General features: G+C 53.9%; 1 protein-coding gene across 2 annotated transcripts in view; it reads left to right on the top strand.

Moving 5' to 3' along the window:
- The first annotated feature begins 401 nt into the window (after positions 1-401).
- Positions 402-9,857, top strand: part of MAP3K15 (mitogen-activated protein kinase kinase kinase 15) — a 114,077-nt gene continuing 104,621 nt past the window's right edge. The window contains exon 1 of one of the 2 annotated variants that reach the window (XM_032330215.1): positions 402-788. In XM_032330215.1, coding sequence (XP_032186106.1) covers positions 431-788 — 358 coding nt within the window. In that variant the 5' untranslated portion in view covers positions 402-430. The remainder of the gene's footprint in view (positions 789-9,857) is intronic. The other variant, XM_032330216.1, reaches the window with a different exon arrangement.

Below are 9,857 nucleotides of genomic sequence, written 5' to 3'. Positions count from 1 at the left end.
TGAAAGAGTGTTTACTCAGCTCGAAAAGCTTCAGATTGTTTTGAGGGGGAAAAGCCGGGACTTCTGATGTTGGTCAGTCTGGAGGGAAGGCAGCTTGCAAAATCCTGAAATTGACAAATCCACCCTCCTCGGGCGCTGCCCGGGGGAGGCGGCAGGGGGCGCCCTGCCAGCTCCTGCCCCGCCGCCCTTCCCAGACCTCCCCCCGCCCTCCGCTCGCCCTCACGTCCCCAGCCCCCGCCTCTCTCTCCTCAGTCTTCAAAGGGCGCTCGGGGGTTGCGGGGCGGCAGCTTTCGTCAGCGGCCGCGGGGCCACCGGCGCGCTCGGGCGCCCGCAGCTGCCCCGGGAACAGGTGCCCGGACCGCTCGTGGCTCCTCAGCCGCCTGCAGCTCGTGCGGAGGCGGGACCCAGGAAGGGCGCTCCGGGCGGCCGCATGGAGAGCGGCGGCGGGACGCCCCCGGCCGGGGCGCTCGGGGCGGCGGCCGAGCCACCGCAGTGCCCGCTGCCGCCGGGAGCCGAGGGCGCGGCCGGGCCGGTGGAGCCCGACGGGGCGGCCGAGGGCGCGGGGCCCGGGAGCGGGGGCGAGGACGCGGGCGGGCCGCGGCGGGCTCTGCGGGCAGTATATGTGCGCAGCGAGATCCCGCAGGGCGGCGTGGCCGGCGGCCCCGAGGCGGGGGCGCGCCAGTGCCTGCAGCGGGCCTGCGAGGCCGAGGGCGCCCAGTTCACCTCCGTGCCCTTTGGGGAGCTCGACTTCGGGGAGACGGCTGTGCTCGACGCCTTCTACGACGCAGGTGAGGCGGATGCCCCGTTCACCCCCACCCCGCCCCAGCCTGCCCGCCTTCCTGACCCTGACCGGTGCCAGGGCCCCCGCCGCCCTAGCCTCCCCTGACGCCCAGCGCACGCCCGGCCGGCATTGTACCTTTCTACAGATAAGAAAACGAAGGCCACTGGCATTTAACCAGGTTACTTTTTCGTCTCCTTAAACGTCAGTTGACCCAAGAAACAGCCCCAAACCCAGATGATGCAGAGCTCTCCTCCCCCCTCCCCAGGCTGTATTTCCTCAGTCCGACCCTGTCCCTTAGAGCAATGAGTGGGCCCCTGGCTACACATAAGCATCATCTGGGGAACTTTTAAAACTCTGTCCGCATTGTACCCCGAGGATCCCACAGTCTGAGGCCTCACGAGTTTTTAATGCTTTCCCAGGTGATTCCATTTTGCGGCGGAAAGTGGGAATCCGTGTGCTGCAAGGGAGTGTGTGGTGGGAGGTGCTCTTAGAAATGCCCCCAGAGTTCTTTCTAGAATTTTAATTCCTGCCCCCAAACACGCTTTGACATGGGCTGTGCTCTACCACCGGTGTGACAGATCTGTTTTATCCCGTAATGCACAAGCATTTGGGGGTCCTGGGTCTCCTCCGTTGCTGGAATGGGACACTAGCTCTCCAAGCTCCTTGTGATAAGCGTGTGGTAAGAATCCAGTCTTAAAATCAACGCTTTTTGGTTGGCAAGTTTCTGCAGGTGTGCAATGGATGGCTGCTCGGATATTTTCCCTTCCCGAACGTTTGGAGTCTATGTGACAAGCCTCTGGCAGTTGGGTGATGTTAATAAGCCTTCTATGGGGGACAGTAATTACCTGGTTTGTGCCTTGGTTTCTCCACTGGTCAAGAGGTGGTAACCGTGCCCACCCTAAGCTTAAAAGCATGTGAGAAGGTACAGGAGGCAGTTTGAGAGCCCGGCCTCCCGACGGGGAAGCCGCAAGCTAGGTGCATTGCCATCCGTTCCCAGCCACAGGCAACACGGTGCTGTTTCTGCAGAGCAAATCCTCCGCACCTGTAGGGGGGCAGAGTGTCAGGCTTGTTCAAATAAAGCAGCAGCTGAGCGCATTGAAAACACTCTCTTGATATTTCTGACCGCTCAGCGGGTACTCCTCAGTGCTACACCTTTTTAGAGAAGTTCCTCGGGAGCCCACTTCACCCAGAAGCCTCAGTTTTCTTGACCTCTACTCATTTTCCTCCGAAATCGGAGTGGGGGAACACTCTTCTCTGAAAGGGGAAATGTCCCTTCTGCTGTGCTGCGCAATTGTAGCCTCCTGCCTGCTGGTGCCAACTCTGAAGCTGGGTGTGCGGCGGCTTTACTCCTCTGGGGCAGTGTGTGTGTGTGTGTGTGTAAGTGTAAAACAAGCCCTCATCTACTAACCGGACCCCTTCTGGTTGGGTGTGAAAGTTCAGTCAGAAATCTTGGGCTTTCGATTCCACAGCTACACAACAGGCACCTTTTCTTGCTCTGGGACCAGATTGCCTAGAATTTTCTGCATCGTGTACCTCCTTTGGTTGACCTTGGCTTGGTCTTGACTACATCATTTCTTGGTATGTCATTATAACTAGTAAATTCTTCTCAGAGGTTTGGCCGAGGATATGTGCAACTCCAGTCGTGGGTTTCTGGATTAAACTGAGATTCCCACCCCCCACCCACACACGCCTCTCCTGGCTTCCTGATCGCTACCGCTCACAGACTTTGGGCATCTCCACCCAAACAAAACAACAACAAAAAACCAAATCTGTCACTATGGGCTCTTCGTGAAAGTTGTAAAAGCGCAGATCCGACATGGTGGCCACTAGCCACAGGTGGCAGTGGACACTGAAGTCCGTTTAAATGCAAGAAGTCAGTCTGTTGTTGGCACCAGCCGTATTTCAGGGGTTCAACAGGCACAGTGAAGAGAGCATTTTCCTCCTCACAGAAGGTGCCACTGGACTTTGCTGTTCTAGAAAACTGCTTGTGGATGAGTGGACCGATTGAGATGTCCCCAAATACATTTTAGGGCACATGATAGATGAGAAGTGGGAGTACTTCCGGTCTCTTGTACTCCTAGCGAGGCAAAGGCGGCCGGAGCGTGTTTTCCCCCTTGTTGTGCAGTTTTCCGGGGTCCTGTGTCGATCTGGAGGAGAGGTTCGGGGTCGCTGGAGCCTGGATGGTTTGGTGGGCGTGCGAGAGAGCCAGAGGCGGGCCTTCAGCCCCAGTGAGGACCGGTGACTCTGGTGAAGGAACACGGCCAAGGCCACGAGCACTTGGAAAGAAAGTCCTAAAACATTTGTATGTAACCTATACTTTGCCATTAGCCATTTTTTAAAAGATTTTATTTATTTATTTGACAGACAGAGGTCACAAGTAGGCAGAGAGGCAGAGAGAGAGAGAGAAGGAAGCAGGCTCCCTGCTGAGCAGAGAGCCCAATGTGGGGCTCGATCCCAGGACTCTGGGATCATGACCTGAGCCGAAGGCAGAGGCTTTAACCCACTGAGCCACCCAGGTGCCCCCATTTAGCCATTTTTAAGTGTGCATTTCCTTGGCATTAAGTACATTCACACTCTTGTGCAGCCAACGGCCACCATCCCTCTGCAAAACTTTTTCATCAGCCTGAACAAAAACTCCGAGGCCCTTCAACCCGTCACTCCTCCCTCCCCTTAGCCGCTGATAACCACGGTGCTACTTTCTGTCTCTGTGACTTTGCCTGTTCCAGAAATTTCATATAACTGGGGTCATAGAGTATTTGTCTTTTTGTGGCTGGCTTATTTCACTTAACTCGGTGTCCTCAAGGTTCATCCGCACCGTGGCAGGTAGCAGAGTGACCTTGAAGGCTAATGAATGCGCCAGTGGTAACCCCGGCATCTGCAGATGGGGCACTTCGGTCGTTTCCAGCTTCAGGCTCTTGTAGATAATGCCATAATGGCCGTGCGTGTTGGAATACCTGCTCAAGTCTCCACTTTTACTTTCTGGGGTACATACCCACCTAGGGAATTACTGAATCATGTAATTTCATGTTTAATTTTTTTTTTTGAGGGATCTCTTGTTCACTTTTAGCAGAGGTGGTGGCCATTCCTGTGTGCCTTTGCTCTGCAGAAGGACTAGCTTTTATCTTACTTTTTGAGCATCTGCCCTATGTCTTCAAAGCTGAGAGTCTGGAATTTAGTAGAACTGTTAAATTCTTGGTTACTTTCAGTGCTTGGAAAACAAAGCAGGTCTTCTCTCTCTCCCAAAAGAAACCCCTTCCTTTTGTTTAAATGCCCGTGTATCTGCTTGAACAGAATTCACAGTGCTGACTTGAGATCACTATTGCGGGTGTGGAATGTACGTACCAGCAGCAGCCTGTGCCACGACTCCGGGTACGTGTGGCGTGTGTCCCCTGGAGCTTCTCAGTGCTTGTGAACACAGCAAACACCGACTTCCTGCGGGAAGGCAATCTGTGTAACTCTGGCTCGTGCTTTCCCATGCATTCTGGAGATGGAAATTCTGTTTAACCGGACTCTCTAATCGAATATGCTTACTGTTGCTATCCAATCTTTTTTAAAAAAAGATTTTATTTATTTATATGAGAGCGTGAGAGGGAGAGAGTCAGAGGGAGAAGCAGACTCCCCGTGGAGCTGGGAGCCTGGTGTGGGACTCGATCCTAGAACTCAGGGATCATGACCTGAGCCGAAGGCAGTTGCCCAACCAACGGAGCCACTCAGGAGCCCCTGTGCTATCAAATCTTAGACGGAGGTGTGGTTCAGTAGAAGACAGTCCAGTTACTTCCAAGGAATGCCCCATAGCATTGGTCCCCGTTTACTCTCGGCTTGGTTGGGTGCTTGCTGGCCGATCTAAGTGAGAGCCTCCAGCTGTGTGTTAATTCGTGGCTTCTTGCCTCAGCTAGTAACGGGTCCCATGGCAAGAACGGGCCCCTTTGATCAAACCTTGTCCCTACCTGCCCTGGGCCACAAGTTCTCATCTCCTCGCTGCTGGGTCTGGCTCTGCCTAACTTTGTTCCTCTCTGAACCTCATTTAGATGCTACTTTCCTGTCCCAGGGGCCCTGCTTCTGAGATCTTTTTCTTCAGTTGTGCTCATGGTGATTTTACAGGTGGTAAGCGATGGCCAGTTCAGGTGGAATCCTACAGTTATGGTAGGAAGTCCTTGCACTTTGAGAACATCCATTCAAAAGACGAAGGCCAGGGCTTTTCGCCTCTGGCTGAGCTATTTGACTTTGCTCTACCCTTTGCTGGCCGGCTCCCACAGGGTCATTTGGAGGATGCCAAGTGTGGCAGAGATGGCTGGCTTAGCAGAGATTCATGCTCCTAGTGAATCCTAGGGACCCTGCGGACTACATTTTCCAGCACCGTTTGAGTCTCGGAGGGAGGTATGACTAGTTCTGGCCAAGGAAACAGAAGTACGGGTGGTGTCTGTCGCTTCTGGGCCCAGGGAGCATATCTTCGTACTCTGTCACCCTTTCCCCTGGTCCCCAGTGCAGACAATGGCGGTGGCGCGATATGGAAGGCACCTGGATCCCTGAACACTCTTCGGAGGGTAGCTACTGGAGTAGAAATGTTCGGTTAGGGGGTTGCATAAGCAAGAGAGAAGCTTTTATGTGGTCAGGCTACTGAGACTGCGGGGTAGGGGTTGGTACCAACGAGAGTATAACTTGGATCATGAATATGTAGCACAAATGCTAGAAAGTTGTCTGCAAGATCTGCCCTTCCCAGAGAAGTCAGGCCTCGTATGGCCGTGTGTCCTGGATCCGCCCTGTTCCAAATCTCTAATGAGCTCTGGTGCGCGCCCGCCGCCCTGCTCTGTGCAAGAAGGCAGAATGTGCTGGAGCCACCCGCTTCCCACTAGCGATGGGAGGACACAGTCTACCTTTTGTTGCGTGTCACTGGTTTTGGAGTCTAGGTTAATATTTTCCTTTTGTGTCAAATGATACTCTAGTGATTCTGCCCATTTTTTTAAACCGATGGTAATATTGGGCTTTCTGCCAGAATAGGGTGTGTCTTGGTTTACAGAACAGCCGGCTCTAGTCCCTTCTGCTGCCCTTTCCCTGGGTTACGTCTAGCTTCTCCATTGGTGATGGTCCTTGTGGATTTTTTTTAAGATTTTATTTCTTGAGAGAGAGAGAAGAGAGAGCACGAGCTGGTGGGGGGGGGGGCGGGAGAGGGAGAAGCAGACTCCCCACTGAGCAGGGAGCCCCACGCGGCCTCAATCCCAGGACCAGGAGATCATGACCTGAGCCCAAGGCAGATGCTTAACCGACTTAACCCCCCAGGTGCCCCCTACTTGTGGATTCCTTCTCAGCTTGATGTGTCGTGTGGCCTGCAAGCACGTGTAGCCACTTCCGCAGTCCCCAGTCTCCCTTGCAGTTAGCTTGGGCCCTTCGGGAACGTGAGCAGGTACCCCAGTGACAGCGAGTGCGACGTTAGCGCGCCCTCTGCCTTTCCGCCTCATGACGGCTCACGCGAGGGTCATGTGTTCGAGATGGTAGCCAAGCCCTGAGGTTGTGGGGCTGTGTCCCCTGCAGCAGCATAGCCGAGCTTACCCTGACCATTAAGGCTTGCAGTGCGTTCTGCTGGAAATGCCTAGAGGCAGCTCTCCCCTTTTGTGGACTTAAACCTCAGGTACATTGGCTTCTGCTCAAGACAGAGCCTTATAAATGCCGTCCGATGGCTTGTAAGTGGGTACATACTCTCCCCATCGCTCTGGAAAATGCAGAAAGTTGTAAGGAAATCAGGTCCGTGGGAAGCGTGAATTTGATGGTCGTAGAAGGTGCACTTTGTGTGGCATCTCTAGGCGGGCAGGAGACCAGGCAAATCTGGTTCCAACAGAATGGAAGGGCCATAGTTAGACCTTGTCTTCTCTTAAAGAACTAAGCGTGCGTGAGCAGAATCACCAGCCTGGGCGTCCGGCTTGACCCCAGCCTCTGTCCTTGCCAGAGCCAGCCCGTTGCTTTCAGAGCGAGTCTCAGAGCCGCTTGCTTCACTGGCTGGGCCCCTCCTCCCCGGCCCAGGCATTGTCTTCTCTCATCCCTGTTGCTGCCAACAGGCAGCATCTTTGTCACCGGCCTCTTAAGGTTGGGTCAGTCTTGGTGTGTTCCCCTCCATGCCGTCTGTTTTGACGCCACTGTACCCTGCCGTCTCGCTCTGCCCAAAACGCCCTCTGCCTTCACGTCTCCGACCTTCCAGGAAGCCTCACAGAGGCCTCACCTGCTCTCTGACAGGTTCGATCGCACCAAGGTTTTCATTCCTAGCGGGTGACACAGTTGTGATTAAATAATTACTGATAATTAACTCTTCAGCGGTAGGGACTCGGATGCGGTTTTCTTTGCTACTCTTGGAGGGATTCCCTAGGAGAATCTGCCCAGTTGCTTTTTATTTTATTTTTTTTAAAGATTTTATCTATTTATTTGTCAGAGCACAAAAGTAGGCAGAGGCAGAGAGAGAAGCAGGCTCTCCGCTCAGCAAGGAGACTGATGCGGGACTCGATCCCAGGACCCTGGGATCATGACCTGAGCCGAGGGCAGTGTCTTAACCAACTGAGCCACCCAGGCACCCCTGTCCAGTTGCTTCTTAGAATAGCTCAGTGGACACAGCTGACACTTGGTTTCACCTGTTAACATGAAGCAGAACTTGTTTGGAACCCTCCGAAGGAAATCCGAATGTGGTTTCCTGTAGAAACCATGTTGAAAATGGTGGCTGAGCATAGCTACAGAGCAGTTGTGATTTTTATTAGGAAACAAGAGACATCCTAATGACACATTTCTGGATCTCAGCCTTTCTCCTCAGCGGTACATCTCAAATAGAAGAGGCGAGAACAGCTCACACTGGAGACTCTGGAATGGAGACAGTGGTTTGAACTGATCTGAGAATACTGCTTCTTTTTTGTCCACATGTTCACCGATGCATATTTTTCATAATAGGATTTTTCTTTTAAACAAGTTCAGTGGGAGATTAAAAATAGGGTTAGAACTGAGAAGCCCCCCCTCTCCCTGCTAGAGACAGTCGGGTGGCTCGCTCAGGCCACAGTGACTTTCCTCGTGGGGACAAGACCTTATGAGCCTCTGGCTAGGTCCCAGCTGACCTGTGCTGAGCCTGCGTGCTGGATTGCTCATGGGGCCCTTTCCCAGAGCCTCCCCACCCCTTTCCAACTGCTGTTACTGCTACTGACTCAGCACTGAACCTGGAATTTTACTCGATTCTTAGTCTCGTGGGCCGAGGGAAAGAAGCACTGCACCTGTAGCATTTCCTCGCGGCTTTGCTATGTGAGCCTTGAGTGCATTTAGGAGAGGTAAAGCCCCAGGGGCAGTCTGCTGCGTTGCTGGCTGTAGTTATTGGGGCGGAAAGTGTTTGGGGTTCCCAGCAGCCGACTTCAAAACTGTACTTGGGGAATGCAAGCCTCTGTGTACCAGGCTTTGGGAGGGGGGCTGTTTAAATCCTGGTCAAGGGGCGCCTGGGTGGCTCAGGGGTTAAAGCCTCTGCCTTTGGCTCAGGTCATGATCTCAGGGTCCTGGGATCGAGCCCCACATTGGGCTCTCTGCTCAGCGGGGAGCCTGCTCCCCCCCACCTCCTGCCTGTTGCTCTGCCTACTTGTGATCTCTTTCTCTCTCTGTCAAATAAATAAATAAATTCTTAAAAAATAAATACTGGTCAAATAACACCACTGGGGGAGGGGTGAAACTGGTGTGAAGCCAACCAGAAAACGTCTCATGCCCCCCACCCCCCTGCCGCATAGTGTACCCTCCTGGCTTTCGGGCTGCTGGGCGTGGCAGGGCTTGGCCAAGATGCCAGGCGGTTGCTGGGGCGTGGTTGGCGGTAGGAGCTGCGGCGGCCCAGGCAGGAGTTGAGCCGTGGCCGGCGGCAGGAAGCCGAGTTCACTGCAGGATCGGGCCAGCCCCGGGGGCCGGGCAGAACTGGGCAGAGGTGGAAGCGGGAGAGGAGTCGGTTCATTCCTTGTAGATGAACTTGTTCTTGGATTTTTCTTGTGGAGGATTCCAGGCATGTACACGACGCAGCTCCAACGGTGAGGAACGTCGTGCCGTGCTGATTCCTTGTTCCCCGCTGCCTCCTCCCTGCCCCACGCTTGACTGTGACGGTCTTAACCATCTCTCGCTTAGGGCGCGCAGACCTCGACGCCTACACGCCTCCGCCGCACAGTCTGGGACATGACTAGACCCACGTGAACAGACCCTATCAGAAGAGACGTTCCATCGGTCGAGAAAGTTCCCTCATGTCCCCTCTTGCTCATTCCCTTCCCCACTCCCTTTCCTGGCCCCCCGGAGTGACCGAGATGCCATCACCACCCGTTAGATTTGCCGTCGCTAGGGTTTTGTATAAATGGGCTCGTGCGGCATGTGCGCCCTCCGGGGTCCACATCCCTCGCTCGGCGCCGCGTGGTTGAGATTCACGCACACCGAGCGTGTGTCTGTAGTTTGCTGCTTGGCCGTGCGGAGCACCGTTGGATGCGTGGACACACCGCGGTCGGTGTAGTCATTCTCCTGTGGAAGGGCACGGGGGCCGTTCCCACTTTGGGCTATTACAGGTGAAATTGCTGTGAACATTTGTATACTGGTCTTCTCGTTCTGGTTTTAGTTCACCTTTCCTTGTTGATTAATAATGTTGAGCCCCTTTGCATGTGCTTTCTGGCCACGCATATATCTTCGTCTGTGAGGTATCTTTTGAGACCATCTCCCCATTTCATTGGGTTGTCCTCTTATTATTGAATTACACGAGTTCTTTATATATTCTGGATTCAAGTGCTTTGTCTGAGGTATATTTTGCGAGCATTTGCTCCCACACTGTGGCTTGCTTACTCATCTCCTTGGGACTTAGGATGAGCAGAGAATTTTCATTCTGGGGAAGTCTCCTCGAGGTTACTTTTCTGTGAAGGTCCCCTTCTGTGCGTCCTCTCAGAGACGTCTGGGCCTGCCTACAGGCTGTGGTTGCACGCAGCCTCTCACGAGTACTTCTGAGCACTTGACTGTTGGGGCTTCTACACAGAGGTCTGTCACCGATCGCAAATGAAGTTGCACACGGGTGACTTGAGATGAAGCACGTCTGACACCTTGTCTCAAG

This window comes from Mustela erminea, chromosome X (assembly GCF_009829155.1).
Source record: "Mustela erminea isolate mMusErm1 chromosome X, mMusErm1.Pri, whole genome shotgun sequence".
NCBI classification, from domain to species: Eukaryota; Metazoa; Chordata; class Mammalia; order Carnivora; family Mustelidae; genus Mustela; species Mustela erminea.
Note: the sequence above shows the minus strand (reverse complement) of the source record. Positions and strands in the feature narration are given on the sequence as shown.